The sequence below is a fragment of the Carassius auratus genome, chromosome 1 (assembly GCF_003368295.1).
Source record: "Carassius auratus strain Wakin chromosome 1, ASM336829v1, whole genome shotgun sequence".
Taxonomy (NCBI): domain Eukaryota; kingdom Metazoa; phylum Chordata; class Actinopteri; order Cypriniformes; family Cyprinidae; genus Carassius; species Carassius auratus.
The window spans coordinates 24,147,324-24,163,958 of NC_039243.1; the positions used below are offsets into that span (position 1 = coordinate 24,147,324).

The window sequence follows — 16,635 nt, forward strand, 5'->3', positions numbered from 1 at the left end:
TTTCTCTCAGGCCACAGAATGCCCAACAGAGTATAAAAAAGGAACACACCACCCACTTAAAGCAGGTTCATCAACAGTGAAAAAGCATTGATTTAAGGTGATTCTTTCAAGTTTGGTTAAATGGGAGCGTAAAAAAGGACAAAAAAAATGCTGAATAACACCTGCTGGTACTTTGTAGCCTACCAAAATACTGGCATCAGCTATGCAGTGAGTGAATGGAACACCTGTGATGTATTTAAAAAATTTGTGTTTACCTTTATTACTTAAGTCTTTTAACCGTGTCATGCTGCGTAGAAGGGTGTTCAGCGTAAAAACGTAGGAACCATGATGTCTAAAGCAGAACAATCAAAATGTATGAGACTGATGGAACGAGAAAGATCCTGCTGAGAGATTTCGGCCGCTTGAAATCCTCTTTGCTTTTGTGTTTTTAGCTATAGACAGATAAACAGTCTGAGCAATGCAGGGGCCCATTGCGCACAACATAAGCATGTCTAAATCATCAGCTTTTAAAGCACACCACTAGCACTATATGGCCGGCCGTTAATTAAGCACTGTATCAGAAAACACAGAGAACCACCTAATAGGAATTTAAAGCAGTGTGTAAAGTATCTGCAGCCAATAAAAGAATCAACAGTCATCTTTCGCACATTGGGATTCTCTCAGACTCACATTTCAGTTAAATCTGCCTGAGCTCACAAGAAAATAATGCTACAGCTATATTCATGTCATGCGTCTTGTGATTGCATGTTTAAATTGTATGGAGAACATCTTTTAAATTCAGTCGAAGAAAGGAAGGCTATAAAAGATTTTGAAATCCTCTTTGTGTTGCGTAACATTAACAACAATCCATGATATTAATGCAAGATTATGCTTTTATTTTATTTTTTTTTATTATTTTTTTTCTCCTGAGAAAAAGACCCTAATCTCACATTTGTCTCCTTTAGAGTTTCAAAAGTGATCTTAAATGTCACAAACAGAGCTAAGATTCTTCAAGATGAAAGCGGGAGTTCTGAGCAGTAAATCTTTCCTTGGAGTGAGTACAATCCGTTCAAATGTATCCAATAAAATTTTGAGAATACTGGGCTACCTGGTACATGGACCATTGCACTGAACTGTGTCTCATGTTACTTTATAATTAAACTGTAATTTGAACTGACAACCGATATTTTATTACAGTAATTGTGATGAATCATTTCAAGCTACTAAGCTGATCTACTATTAAAGTAACTTTAGTTACAATTGAAACTGACTACTTAGAAAAATATATGAATCAAACACAATGCAAGTGGATCTATCAATGTTCTGTTAGTGTTCCAGATAAACACCAGAGCCATCCAGTTGAGTTTAAACATGACAGTATTGGCAGGTCCCTAGAGACGTGCTTAGCTTTCACAAAATAGGGTTCATAATAGACTTCTGTACTTCTATACCAAGCCCATATTGAGCGCTCGTGACACATGAAACTGCCAGGGCATGATGAGAAATAACCACTGTCAGCTTTTATCCGAGCTTCAAAAGATTTTAACCCCGGTGGAGAGATTGGACGTAGCGCTGCAGTGAGGCAGAAGAGATCACGTTTACGTAGGATGGTCCATTTTGTAATTCAGACTCATTGTTTTATCAATTCCAGGTTACATACTGAATGAGAAGCTAATATAGCTGGCAACTACAAAGTTATATGTAAGTTTAATATATATATATATATATATTATTGTATTTTGTTTTACATGCATGTATAATAAACCGTATTAAACTGTATATAATATAAGTATAATGTATTTATATATATAAATATAAATATTTTTTGTTAAGATAAACATACAAACATACAACATACAAACATTTACTTTTATAATGCTTATATTTACTTATTTCATTTACTATATATATATAAACAGACTTTTAAAAATTATACCTATAACTATATAAACTATATAGTTTATAACTATAAACTAATGCTTTTAAAATGTGTAAAATATTTTAAATATTTACATTTTATTTTAAATCATATGACACTCTCTACATTATTTTTCTAAGTGTCAGAATTTAAAAAAAAATGAAGCCTACCATGATGTTATATTCTGAAGGGAAAAGGTACACACTTTGCAATGTTTCCATAATTAATTTCTTATTGATTTTCATTTTTCATCATGCGTGCAGCAGTCTGCGCCAATATTTTCACAGGGAAGTTTGTGGATAAGTTAGAGCTCTCTCTCTCTCTCTCTCTCTCTCTCTCTCTCTCTCTCTCTCTCCCTTCTCTGACTGTCAATGTCCTTTGCTCACATCATCTCTCATTCTCCTTCACTGGGGCTTCCATCCACTAGTCTTGTGTTCTTTATCTGTTTTCCCCCTCTCTCTTTTCTCTCAGTGCATTCAGATTCAGGTGTATGGTGTGGAACAATAAGTATGGCTTTACCCCAGATTAAGAGCTCTCCCAGCGGGACCCTAAAACAGGAGGCTGAGCACCCCCATGCAATTAAATCAAGTTCTTTTTTAATGAGGAGTGTGTATATTAAGTCCATTCAGGGACTTATCCACAGAGCCTGTTAGCATTGCTATCTGATTCGGAAGGCTAAGCAGTCTCAAGAGCTGGTAGCAAGAAAGCAGCGACTCCACTTTTTTTTCTGGGGGGAAGAAGTGTCCATTTTTTGTTTTGGGGTGCAGAAGTTGTTAATATGGGAAGTATGATGCACAATGTATTTTCTAACAGTTAGCAGCCCGGCTATGGCCAGAATGACAGCGAAAAAAGTGAAAGACACTTCAGAAGGGAAGGTGGATACCGGTCTGATAAATGAGAATGCAAACTGTCTGGTTTAGGGGTGTGTGGCTCACTGATATCACAAGTGTAGTTTCAGAGAGGGAGACACTTTGTTGGGGGAAACAGGAAAATGAGTCAGGCCAAACAGCTTGTGTTCCTCGCTGGCAGAGGGTTCAGATAGGCTGCTCATGCCAATACTGCCATCTATAGGCCTGCCACAATACAGCATTCAGAGCTAGGATCATGAAAGCTGCTTCAGAACTCGATAAAATAAGGTTTTAGTGAAAAGACTATGCAGAACTGTTGCGGACATTCAGATGTGGGTATACTGGGATTTTCTTTTTCTTTTTTTTTTTCTTTGCTGAATGAGGGTTTTGTCTGCCATGCATGGAGACAGAGAAATTTAGATTTAGTTTATAAATAAATAAATAAATGTATTATTCATTAATTGATTAATTTGTTTAATTTGTTAAGTAGAAACATAGTAAGATCATTTTATAAAGAAAAATGTATCTCGGACACATGCTACTATTATAAATAATGATTATGAAGCTTTGTTGTGCAGATTTCAAGGTGGACTGGAATCTAGGAAATTCACTGCAGGCTTTACTTAGTCTTCGTTAACTGCTGCATTGTTTTGCTTAACAGATTAGCAAGGTAGGTGACATCCTCAACATCTTCAAGCAGGCATCCATTCAGATATATGGGTTCATCAGAACTTGTGTCGATGCACATCAAGTTTTGGTGCTTCTTATGTTAAGGCCTATTTTCCTGGTCTAAGTTGTCCAGTATATTGGTCTTCTCTTGTGGTATAGGTGAATATGTGTTGATGACAAAAGAGCTCCATCATCTGTAAAATCAAGGTCTTCAAGCTGTTGGAAGAGAGTCAAAGTTGAAATGTTCCGTTGCCCAGAGAGAAACCAAATGTGTGCCATCGGAGGAAAAGATGAACAAGAGACAGAAGCTGGTGTATTTTCCCCAGGTTTATTCAAAAGACTTAAGTCCATACACTCATCTTCATACAGTAAGTATGAGTGTGTGTAAAAGCATACAAATACATATTCCACTTAGGATACAAATGGAAAGAGGAAAATAAAAGAAAGAGAAACCAAAGTCAGCAAACAATTATCTTTTCTCCTACGCACTTTCTACCTTAAGGACACAAAATCTATGCCCATGCACAGTTGTCATTCTTCCTCAATTTAATGCAAATGCTTTAATATAAGTGACCCTAACACACTGTAGTGATATCAGCATAATAAATCCTCACATGGGGCACAACTGAATGTAATGATTTTAAGCAATGCAAGTGTAAAAAGCAATACAATGCCCCAAATGTGGGCTTAGATATTAATATTAAAGGTAATATTTAGCTTTGGCCACACTATTTTATGGGGCATGCCCGGAAGTTCACCTTGACAGTAAAGAACAATCATGGAAGATTGTTAAATAAATAAGAAATGTATAAATTGGAGGAAGTTGTAGTTTGTCCAATTTGAAGGATTTTAGAGACAAAGAGAAAATTACCTCAGAGGATTTGCTGGATATAGCTGCCCACTGCTCCATGTGTGTGTTCACGGTGTGTTCACTACTCACTGCTGTGTGTGTGCACTCCGATGGGTTAAATACAGAACACCAATTCCGAGTTTGGTTTACCATACTTGGCAAATGTCAAGACTTTCATATTAGTAGTAATTTAATATGTAGACATTATTAACTGTATATAAATAGCAATGCAATATGCAGGTTTTATATTTTTGATCATTAAAACAGAAATTTGAGAAAGGTTTGCGATAATGACCTGTTGACTGTATGTTGTTCACTTATATAATCATCTCAAAAGATACAATCATAACTGTATTCAGAATGCTTTGTAATTAATTCACTTAACAACCAAGCAGACCTACACCGGAGAAAAGGAATTAGAATATGTCTGATTTCCATCCTCTTAATGTAATTCACGTCTAGCTCTCAAACCCAGATCCTTTGTTTGAAGAGAAACACACTTAGGGCTTTTCAAAACACTTAATATTCATCTGCAAGTGTGTCTTTTGGATATTTCAAACTTTTCTGAGTGGTGAGAGACATGGATTATATACCTGTGCAATTACCTATTAGATCTACCCATTGTTGTAAAAAAAAATGCAGTAATTATACAGGTGATTGTCACCAGAGAAAAGCCATGGTTCATACTACAAATTCCATACAACATTGTCATTCACAGCGCTGGAGTTAGCCAGCGACATCAACAGTAATCATCCAGCTACATATTGAAGCATAATGACCACCCACACGCTCAAACCCATTCAGCGTATTCACAATAATCACAAACATAACAGAACTATTATTTGTTAAACCTGTATGCGGTACTGTAGGTCGTTCCGTAAAAAGAACACGGTTGAACTTTGTCCTTTGAGGGTTAGTGGGAGATCAGTGAAGAATAGAGAGGAGATTAGTATTCAGGATGAGTTCCTGTCATGGTTCTATTTAGTAGGAGAGTGGTAGTCTGATTATCCACATTGTTGGCAGTGGTGGGAGTGGCCTGTTCTGGGCCATTTTTGCATTAACGTTCTGATCAAATTTTCATAACTCAATTTGGCGGAGGTTTGCATGTTGAGGGCTGAGCGCTTTGGTATAAAGCTCTCAAATGCATTTGCCTGTGAAATATACCTTTCCTATGACATTGTCAGTCCCATGACAATATTGTGAGGCTTTTGCATGCTGCTCATAGTTAGTCTATACTTGATTGCCCAGAAGTACATTATGTTGCTCATATGTTGCTCTTTATAGCTCGATACTTCTGAACTGTAAAGCCTGAAAAATGAAATGGACAGTCAACACGTGTGTGTGTGTGTGTGTGTGTGTGTGTGTGTGTATTTGTATGTATTACTTTTTGTGCAGCTTTCTCCTTGAATTGCATTCAAATCTGATGATATATTTTGGGATTTTTGCTTTATTTCAGACATTCAAACACCAACATTTGTTTAGATCAGTGTACCACTGAACATCAGTTTATCAGAGCTCCATCACCATGGCAGCAACATGATTGTGCACTTCAGCTTTCAGGATCCATCACTATCATTCAGCCCCTCATGAATTTTTTTAATTCTTCAAGGTTCAAGAACATCAGATTCGTGTATTCTAAAGAGATCACCTCAGTAATACGTTTTTCAAAGTATCTTTTAATTAATGCATTTATTAGATGTCATTAGATTAGATTAGATTTGATCTTTTTGTGCCTGAATCTAAAAATAGCCATTCACTGCTTTACCACTTAATGCAATGAAAATGTAATTCATATTCAATTTCAACTGTAAAACAGTAACATTACCACTGATCTATATTATAGACTGATCTATATTATTATTATTATTATTTATTTATTTATTTTTTATTATTCAATGTATCAAACACAATTACAAACCTTTACAGCCTATTTCAACAACTGAACACATATTATGTGTTGATACAGCCAAAAAGAAAGAAAAAAGATGAGAGAGAAAAAAAAACAACAACAACAAACAATCATACAATAAGATAAAACAAAATAAAACCGGAATAGAAAAAGAAGGATGAGGGTCAACAAAAACAAGTTCAAAGCAGATTCTGGGCATTCCTGTCCATCAATGAAGAGACTTTGCAAAAATCTTTAGTTAATTCTTCCAACCGCTGAAGTGGGGCTTAACTTTTAAATACATAAATCTGTGAATATAGTGTTTACACAAAGTAGTTAAATTATTTATCAAAAAGTCTAAGATCGTATCATTCAATAGTACTCCCACCTTAAGATCACAGTCAGAGGGTGCATTGATATACGTTTGTATTGAAGCCAGATTTGAAATTCCTGCCAAAAAAGCTGTAGAAGTTCACATTGGAAAAACATATGATCTACAGTTTCTATATCTTTCACAGACCCCTCATGAATTGTTCTCCCAATTAAATCATGTAGGAAGTTAGATGGATTAATGCCATTTCAAATTTTAAATGTTAGGCTACTTCTTTGGCTTTAGGAAGAACTGGATAAGTAAAATAATGTTTCCTTATTTTCTTTGCCACTTCTTCACTGAATTCTTGAAGAACATACTTTCTTTTTAATTGACTGAGGAAGTTATGTTAGACTGATCTATATTATATATATATATATATATATATATATATATATATATATATATATATATATATATTATAGATCAGTGAACTATTCCCTTTTCACATTTCCGTGTTTCTTCTCAGCAGCGGAAGTCTTCATAGTTGGGTTAACTTGAAGAGAATTGAATGGAAGAGTACCACAAATATATATTTTGCATTCAAATTTGCTCAAATGGCAAAAGAAAAACTCCACGATAGTGCTTTCGTGACTTTCAATAAAAGGAAAATAAAATTGAGAGAGTCTGATAACGGCAGTCAGAAAATAGAACGATGTCAAATTTTAGCATCCCTCCCACAGACGCTACATTAAAAACAGACAGAAACACTCTTTTTTTTTTTTTGCAATTTGATGTAAAGGTGATATAATACAAATAAAAGAGTTATAAATGTACATACATAAAAAAATACAAATATGAAAAAAAAATTTTTTGAGAATTTACAATGCTGATGACCGTTAAACGCGTCATCACAGTCTTATGAAAGCCTCAGCTCAATAGTGTAGTAAACCTCCTCACCACTAGACTGCTGTAGTGAGTCATTCTCAAACAGAACATCCTGTGATCAGACGAGAATTCAACAGCGCAGCACTCAAGGCGGTATGTTCACTTTTATAAATAAACGTTGTTTATGAAGGTATTTAGCAAGACCGCGTTTGTTAAGAAACACGTTACGTTACTGCAGATTTCTAACCCATATAACGTTATTTGTATTCTGTGATTTTGACTCAACGTAGCCTTGTGTCGCATGAGAGTGCGGAAGGGGCCTTGTGTTCCTCGACCCCACTTTCATATCCCCAAATATCAATTTACTAAAAAAATTAATGATTACAGATTTATAAAACGTCATTAATAGTTCAGTAATGATAGGATAATCAACATTTACTGGTGTGTAACGGGACGATGGGCCTGTGCGTATTCATGCGAAAGGCCCTAAACGTGTGGTTGAGTAACACAATGGGCTTTTAAGCATCAGAAGCCTAACGTTATTTAGATAAAAAAAATTAAGATAAAAACTCCCAGTGCGTCTGTAATGCAGTAGTTCGAACTATTAAACGCAGTTATGATGTGCAAAAATATTAAAATCAAAGAGATTTATAATAACTGGCGTCAAATGTTCGACCGGAAAATGCGTAACGTTACGATGCCCGAAAATAATCAAATGGTTCCTAAAATGGTAGATTCGCACGTTCGAACGCACTTATCATGATCAAAGTGTTCGATTTGAAAATTCAAACGTGTCTCTGATTTCCCGGAAATGTTAGCAGCACGCGCCTGTGATGCCACAAATGTGTTTTATTTGAATATTATGATGTGCCAATCATGGTCTAAATAATATCCCCCCCCAAAAAGCAGTCGTTTAAGAGGGTTTTTAGACGCATCCATTATGTAGTGCATCTGTCCTCTGCTGTTTTATAATCTGTTCTTTTTCTGTACTTTATTTCAGGTCACACCAAAAATAAAGACATGTCTGAACCACGAGCCTACAAGAATCCCTATCAAGATTACACTGGGCCTGGATGTGCACAAGACCTGTTTGACATGCAGGGAAATGTGAGCGATTCCAAAATGTGCCATGGTACCTCTGTAGTTTATTATAAGATTATTATAAATTATTGGAGTACCATAGTATTTGAATATAACACACATATGTTAGCTTCACTGAATTACACAGCATACCCTCTTTATATTTCTGTATTCATTATTATGTCTTGTTAACAAATCTTTTTTTTTTTTTTTGCACTGTGCAGTTGACCCAGCATTTTGCCAGCTGTATAAGCAGTAAGATCAGTGAGTTTCTGGCAGTTATGGAGAACGGACTGAAGAATGCTGACCCCAGAGACTGTACTGGCTACACCGGCTGGGCAGGTGAGATCACACTTACAGATGTATTAAAACTAACGTATTATTACATGTTTGCTGAAACCGTACATGACAAAGCATCATTAAAACCAAACTCTTCCGAATGGTTTGCTTAAAAGGATAGTTCACCCAAAAATGAAAATTGTTATCATTTTGTTTTTAAATCTCTATGCATTTTTTTTCTTCTGCTGCTGCTAAACACAATAGAAGATACTTTGAAAAGTATTGATAGCCAAATATTATCAGTTCCTAGTGAATTGTATTTTATTTGTTTCATACATTGGAAGTTTATGAAAGCCAAAACGGTTTAGTAACCAAAATGATCATCTTGTATCAAAAGAAAGGAAATCATACAGATTTAGAATGTCTTGAGACTAAATGGTGACAGAATTGACATTTTTGAGTGGATGCACAGTATAATTTTGTACAGTATGTTGGAATTTGATTGTTATACATTTACTTAATTTATTTTATTAATATTTGTTAACTTCTCATGTTCATGGTTTTTTATAAAGCTACTTGGGCCGCATTGCTTAGTTCCTCCTCCCCCTACTGCAGGCATTGCCCTGCTTTACCTGCATCTCCACAGTGTGTTTGGAGACACCGCTCTCCTCCATAAGGCTCTGGACTATGTCAGCTACAGTCTGAGGAGTTTAACCCAGCGCTGGGTGACCTTCCTGTGTGGGGATGCAGGACCACTGGCTGTAGCAGCGGTGGTCTATCATCGACTCCAGAAACCTCATGAGGCTGAGGAGTGTGTCAACAGGTCTGTTCTACCTCCGTTTGTCCACATTGAATCTAATTTCTTGTGTCATATCCTTTGGATCGCTGACTCATTCAGGTGCTATAACAACTTTAATGAAATTGTGCTGGAATCTTCCCAAGAGGTGTCAGGATGAATGTGGAAGATATCTTGGTTTATAGGGCAGCTCAACTCTTTCTGTTTGGGTCATTCCCATGGGGTCTTATTGTAATTTATTTGCTCGAACGTTTGCAGGCTGTTGCAGTTTCACCAGGCCGTAGTGCAGGGGATAGGCAGGCTTCCTGACGAGCTGCTCTATGGCAGAGTGGGCTACCTTTACTCCCTCATCTTCATTAACCAGCAATTTCAGCAGGAGAAGATCCCCATCCAATACATTCAACAGGTCAGTCACCTTTCATTTGGCCTCAGACCTGACTGAAAGCACACGACCCTGTATTTTAATGCAGGATATTTGACGAGAATGAGTTATGATAAAGACAGTTTTTATACTTATGATCAAAATCACATCAGTAAATGCCCTTAGTCTTATTAAAAATAATGTTTCATCAAAATTGTATATATTTCTCTGTCTCTGAAATTGCTTCTGTCATCTGCTGATGTAAGCATGAACAAGCAGACAGTGAAAACTACCCCAAATATTTGAGATGTGTTTATGTATATATTATTTAAAAAAAGATATTGTAGCCTACCTTTCATAATTGAATCCAATCCCAATGGATAAATCCAAGCCCTACATTATTTCTAGTATTCACAAGGGGTGTGTTTCTCAATGGCTGGTAATGAAATGTAGAAAGCAGGCCAGATGACCAATATACACCATTCAAAAGTTTGGGATCAGTAATACTTTACGATTGAAATGTAATCGTCTGTTGAGCAAGGGAAAAAAAAAATCTATGAAAATATACTAAACTGAACAGAAGTGATAGTAAAAATAAATGACACAAAAAGGAGTTATACAAAAGTTTTCTATTTCAAATACATTTTTAACATTTTAGTAATAAATAAAAAAAATCCAGACAAAGTAATGCATCAATGATTCCATAATAGTATTTTAAAAAATCTACATCTAAAAATGTAGTCCAGTTGTTTTCAACATTGATAATAAGAAGTGTTTCTTGAGCAGCCAATCAGCATCTCCGAATGATTCCTGAAGGATCACGTGACACAGAAGACTTGCGTGATGATGCTAAAATTCCGCTTTGCATCACAGGAATAATATACATTTTTAAATATATTACAATAGAAAACGCTCATCTTAAATTAAAGCATTGGGAAAGCACATGTGTTGTCTTTGGTTCAGTAGTTGACCAGATCATGCATTTATTTCAGATCTGTGATGCTGTGCTGGTGTCTGGGCAAACAATGTCTCAGAAGAACAAGATCCAGGATCAAACCCCTCTAATGTATGAGTGGTATCAGGAGGAGTACGTGGGTGCCGCTCATGGACTGGCAGGGATCTATTACTACCTGATGCAGGTGAACACAATCGCTCATAGTACCTCATTGAATAAGGAAACAATACATTTAAGAAAATAAGTTGCCCACTTCATGTCATAATCATTTAAACAATCGAATTTTGTCTCCCAATAGCCTGGGTTTGTTGTCGGCCAGGAAAGGGTTTCCTATCTAGTCAAACCCAGTGTGAACTACATGTGTCAGCTGAAGTTTTCAACGGGAAATTACCCACCATGTGTCGGGGATTCTCGGGATCTTCTGGTGCACTGGTGTCACGGCGCTCCTGGAGTTATCTACATGTTGATACAGGCTTTTAAGGTACAAATCTCCATGTCCGTTCGTAATACATCTGTGTCCTTTGGACTTTTACATGAATTATCACTCTTTATCATTATTGTAATGTAAAGTAATATTCCTATGATGATTCCTAAAACGGAATGTGCCATTATGCCATTCATCAGCCATTATGCCAGTGTTGTCGGTGAGATGCAATTTAGAGAACTATTATAGTTTTATTATTTAAAATTTTATTTTTATTCAGATCAGTGGCATTTTTTTTGTAAATATCTGTATTGTCTATATAGTTTTTTTCTCTATAAGGTTTGCTTTTAGCTATTTAAGTACAAGTTTAACTAAAAAGATTAATGAGAAATGTTGCCTTGACCACTAGCTGAAATGAAATGCAAGAATTTTATTTATATATATATATATATATATATATATATATATATATATATATATATATATATATATATATATATTATTTTAGATAATATTTATTTTAAGTGACACACATGATTATTTTTAATGGTTTTAGGTTTAGTATAATAACCGTTTTCTGAATCAAAACATTTCTCATTATTAGCAATGTTATGTTTTATATATGCATAAAATGAGTTTTTATTAATGTGATTATTTTTTGATACCAGTACAAGAGTTGTTAGCTCTAGGTATTACAGTGCCATCAAGTGCGAGTAAACAACATTACACAGACTTCTGTTCTGGACACAAACATCCCATACTTCTGAGTAAGCCATCTTTCTCCCCAGGTGTTTGGTGTGAGGCAGTACCTGGAGGACGCACTGCAGTGTGGGGAGGTGATCTGGCAGAGAGGTTTGTTGAAGAAGGGCTACGGCCTCTGTCATGGAGCCGCTGGAAATGGTTATGGCTTCCTGGCCCTTTACAAAATCACCCAGGATCCCAAACACCTCTACCGAGCTTGCATAGTGAGTCTGACCTTTCTCTTCCTTACAATACATGTTGTGTTCTATACAGGGGACATCATGAAACATCTAAAAAAAAAAAGTTTTTAATGGACATTTGTTTATTTTAAAAGGTACAGTAGCAATAATATATTTTCCATTCAAGGGACCTTGATTAACATTATGGGGGGACTCCAGGGAAAACTACAGTGATTTAAAAGCCTCTTTAAAGAGTACATCCCTGCATAAAGCAAAGCATTTATTCACGTGTGAAGCATGTCTAACATATTTCTAAGCACTTCAGTGAAATGACTTTAATTTATGCATATTCTTCATGGCGCATGAAGGCCGTTATAAATCACTGTGCTGTCAGGGGGGGCCTGTCATTGCCTGTACTGTATACAGAGGCATGATGGGATTTGATGTGTTCTCATCTGCAGTTTGGAGACTGGTGCATGAATTATGGAAAACATGGCTGCCGGACTCCAGATACACCATTCTCACTGTTTGAAGGTAAAGAAAAAATCGTTTAGCTCCCCAAGGCTGCATATATTTTATCAAAAATACAGTAAATCTTTAATATTGTGAATTATGATTGCAATTAAACAAATATACCGTATTTTTCGGACTATAAGTCACACCTGAGTATAAATCGCATCAGTCCAAAAATACGTCATGAGGAAAAAAACAAGTCGCACTGGACTATAAGTTGCATTTATTAAGAACCAAGAACCAATAGAAAACATTACCGTCTACAGCCACGAGAGGGCGGTCTGTGCTAAACTGTTGTAGACTACAGGAGCACAGAGCAACATAGAGCGCCCTCTTGCGGCTGTAGACGGTAATGCTTTATCTTGGTTCATGTCTCTTAGTTAATTTCTCTTGGTTCGTGTCAAATTCATTTAGATAAATAAGTCGCACCTGACTATAAGTTGCAGGACAAGCCAAACTATGAAAAAAAAGTGTGACTTATAGTCCTGAAAATACGTATAATTTTGTTTGTTTGTTTTTGTAATTGATATATATATATATATATATATATATATATATATATATATATATATATATATATATATATATTTATTATTATTTTTTTATTTTTTATTTTTTTATATATATATGCACATTTCAATTTAATGCACATGTTGACTCTTGAATAATCGGATACCCCACTGTTTATCTTATTCTAGGAATGGCAGGCACAATTTATTTCCTGGCTGACTTGCTGCAACCAGCTAAAGCCAAGTTCCCTGCTTTTGAGGTGTAAAGGTAACTACACCTCTCCTTTAGAATGTTTGACTGTCAAGACATTAATATTGCAAATAATATTCTTGTTAACTTCAAAGTGCCTCATTCCAGTCTGTTCCAGATGACTGAGCTTTTTTGCTTAAGCTTCCTTGGAAGAACGCGTCCTCTGTTGGTGGAATAGTACTGTCTCACTCTGCATGTGCATCTGCTTGCCGCCGGTCTTACCCAATTCACACAAAGTTTTATGAGAGGTCCTGTACATGTGAAGAACAGCAGGTTTTTTTTTTTCTTTTTTTTTTTTTTCTTTTCGTTTTTTTTCATGTCAGTGAAAGTTGGACAGGAATCAGGCTGTATAGATTAGGGTAAATTTGGAACCATGAAGGGAAGCCGTTTTAATAAATTCAATATGCTTAACAGATTGCATTGATTTTGTTTGTGTATTTTTAATGTTGCGTGTTTGTTAGTATTATTTTAGTTAATATGACTCATTAAAAATGAATTATTCTGATGTATACGTTAGGAACAATTCTGATATGACAGCAAGGTAAAGTTTAACATCTTTTTTGAATTAAGTGACTGCTGTAAGTTAACACTAAAATACAGTGTTGATACGCTTTCTGTAACATTAATGCTTTGTTTTTTGTGATGTATTTTTCCTTTTTTTTCTTTTCTTTTTTTTTTTATCTCTTGGTAATACTAGTAGTTAAATCAGAGGATGTGTTGCAAACGTTTTTTTTTTAGGTGGTGGAACAGTCTGTTAGCATTTGCTTTTTTTCATCATAATTTGTACATTTTCATCTGCAAAATAATAAAAAAGGAAAACCGTGCTATGTCTGTTAACATTCTCTAATATTAACTGTCAAGTCTTCTGTCGGTGACTGCCACAGCTATGTTCCTCCACTAGGTGGCGCTATAAAACAATTTAATTTAATGATTTTGTGCATCTCTTTAGGAAGTCAATGACCTTTTCATTTAGCTGTATTCTTTGTGACCCTTATTTTATTTGAAAGTGGGCAATGAAAGGAAATGAAATCCACTGACCAAAATGTAGACTAGCACAATTTAGTTCTCATTCCAGAGGTCTTTGTGTATTATAGTTTGTGATGCTTTTGTAGGTTTGTAAATTGTGAGCCAATTGATTAGCGTGTAGCATCTTGAAACTTTAACTTTTTTGATGTTCCAACAGTCTGACCTTAAGAACTTGATTCTGGGAAACATTTGATGTACCAGTGCACTGCCTCGTTGATCAGAGTAGTGACATGTTTGGCTTTTGTCATAGTGCTAAAGGAATTGTGTTCAGCAAAGATGCATTAAATTATTTAAACCTTGTTTAAATAAAAAAAGAAATCAAAAAAATTCTGTTCTGTTGAACATTCTTTTAATCAAATAATCCTTAAAATTAAGAAAGACAAGGATCTCTTCTGATTTCTGAAGGATCATGTTACACTGAAGACTGGAGTTAAGGCTGATGAAAATGTACCTTTGCCAACACAGGAATAAATGACGTTTAGAAAATATATATATTCTCTCTCTCTATATATATATGTATGTATATTCTATATGCTTGTCAAGGAGAAAAACCAAAAAAACTTTACAACTGGGGCATCTCACCAGAGTGATGCATACTTGCCTCGTCAGTAATGGATTAAACAGTTGCTTTGCTACTTTTCCCCACAAGTCTTAAACCGTCAAACATTTGTTTTGTACTTTACTGCATGGTGGACCTTCATAGTAGAATTTTGCTCATGCAACTCAACTTTATTGGGGCAAAAAGGGTATAATTACATTTTTCAATTCCGTTTAGACTAAAACTGCTGATATTTTAATTTTGAGTGAAAATTTAGCATTAAATTTAAACATGCAAACTAGAAGCACTTTCCCCAGTGCTCTTGATCTTATGAGCACACTATATATTCCACATTCAAAAAATGAGAGACTTAAGGAATCATTTACTCGCACTTGAACCCCTCTTGCAAATCCAAATAAGGCTGATACTTTCTCAAGGGCTGATGGACAATGCCTGGCCCATTTGACGGCTTTTTTTAACCGCTGGACTCCTCAGTGTTGCTTCCAGCTGATCTGAGGTCAGTCTCGCTGTATGTGGGGTGTAATTGCACCTGCAGTCTCAGACATCTGAGGAACTGATCCCATGTCAGTGGAGAGCAGTGTAACCTGAGCAGCTGCTTTACGATCTGGAGTTTGCTCGCTCAGTTGGACGTGGGGGTGTAAGGGGCTAAGACATTCCAACCACCCTTGAGGTGCTACCGACCCGCTCAGAGAAACTCTACACCTCCAAAAAGAACAGCTAAATATAGAGTTCATCTGCCAAGGGGCGAGGTCTTCAGCTCCATCACTTCTGCAGCATTCAGAGGGAAGAGCCAATATCTCAGGGCAGGAATGGAACGTCTCTGCTTCTAGTTTGTAGTAACACATCTCACAGTATGATAATACAAAAATATACTGCAATACTGCATGGATAAAATAATAAAGTCATTCAGCAAGGATGCATTAAATTGATTAAAAAAAAGTGACAGTAAAGACTTTAATGTTGTTACAAAGTATTTCAAATAAATGCAGTTATTTTTTTAGCGTTCCATTCATTAAAGTATACTGAAATATAAACATGTAATGTTTCCACAAAAATATCAAGCAGTACAACTGTTTTCAGCCGTGATTATATTCTTAAATATAATCAGTAAATCAGCATATTTGAGTGATTTCTGAAGGATCATGACACTGAATACTAGAGACAGTGGTCTGTCTATGGCAAAACATCCTGCTGTACTGCCACAGATAGGTTCTACCTTACCCTTTTATTTTCAAAATAGTGTTTAAAAAAGTAGAATTGACACTGCTGATTAAGCTATGGGACAAACAAAGGCAGTCTCACCAATTGGCAATAAAACTGCGATTTACTTGATTATTTAATAATTAATCATTTTTAATGGGTACTTTGCCATGTTACTTAACTAATGTAGAAAATGATTTATTCAACAGAATGTCCAGGCTGCTTTTCAACTAAAAAAAGAAAAGTAGTCCAAGCACTGTCCAAATGGTGCACCAACAACATGCCTTATGATACATTTTTTGAGGATCTCATGTACATACTATAACCTCCCAATATTCTATATGCTCTGTAATGTGGCTTTACAGCATAAACTCATATTACCGTACATTAAATTAGAATGATATGAAATGCAG

The 16,635-nt window shown here is 35.6% G+C and overlaps 1 protein-coding gene across 3 annotated transcripts; it reads left to right on the plus strand.

The window, feature by feature from the left end:
- Positions 1–7,393: 7,393 nt before the first annotated feature.
- On the plus strand, positions 7,394–14,781 carry LOC113105102 (LanC antibiotic synthetase component C-like 1 (bacterial)). 3 transcript variants are annotated; one of them, XM_026266231.1, is made up of 11 exons: positions 7,394–7,503; positions 8,351–8,457; positions 8,655–8,772; positions 9,325–9,532; positions 9,764–9,911; positions 10,859–11,005; positions 11,120–11,302; positions 12,034–12,210; positions 12,627–12,699; positions 13,377–13,455; positions 13,533–14,781. In XM_026266231.1, the coding sequence occupies exons 2-10, from the start codon at positions 8,371–8,373 to the stop codon at positions 13,451–13,453; spliced, it is 1,218 nt and encodes a 405-aa protein (XP_026122016.1). In that variant the 5' UTR covers positions 7,394–7,503; positions 8,351–8,370; the 3' UTR covers positions 13,454–13,455; positions 13,533–14,781. The 3 variants fall into 3 exon arrangements, with proteins under 3 accessions (XP_026122016.1, XP_026122009.1, XP_026122025.1); XM_026266224.1 differs by having other exon boundaries at positions 13,546–14,781; XM_026266240.1 differs by having other exon boundaries at positions 7,432–7,503; positions 9,282–9,532; positions 13,546–14,781.
- The last annotated feature ends 1,854 nt before the right edge of the window (positions 14,782–16,635 follow it).

Coding starts and splice junctions, on each gene's coding strand:
- LOC113105102 (XM_026266231.1), top strand. CDS start 8,371: ATGTCTGAACCACGAGCCTACAAGAATCCCTATCAAGATTACACTGGG. Junction 9,912..10,858: donor CCATCCAATACATTCAACAG/GTCAGTCACCTT, acceptor CATTTATTTCAG/ATCTGTGATGCTGTGCTGGT. Junction 12,700..13,376: donor ACCATTCTCACTGTTTGAAG/GTAAAGAAAAAA, acceptor ATCTTATTCTAG/GAATGGCAGGCACAATTTAT.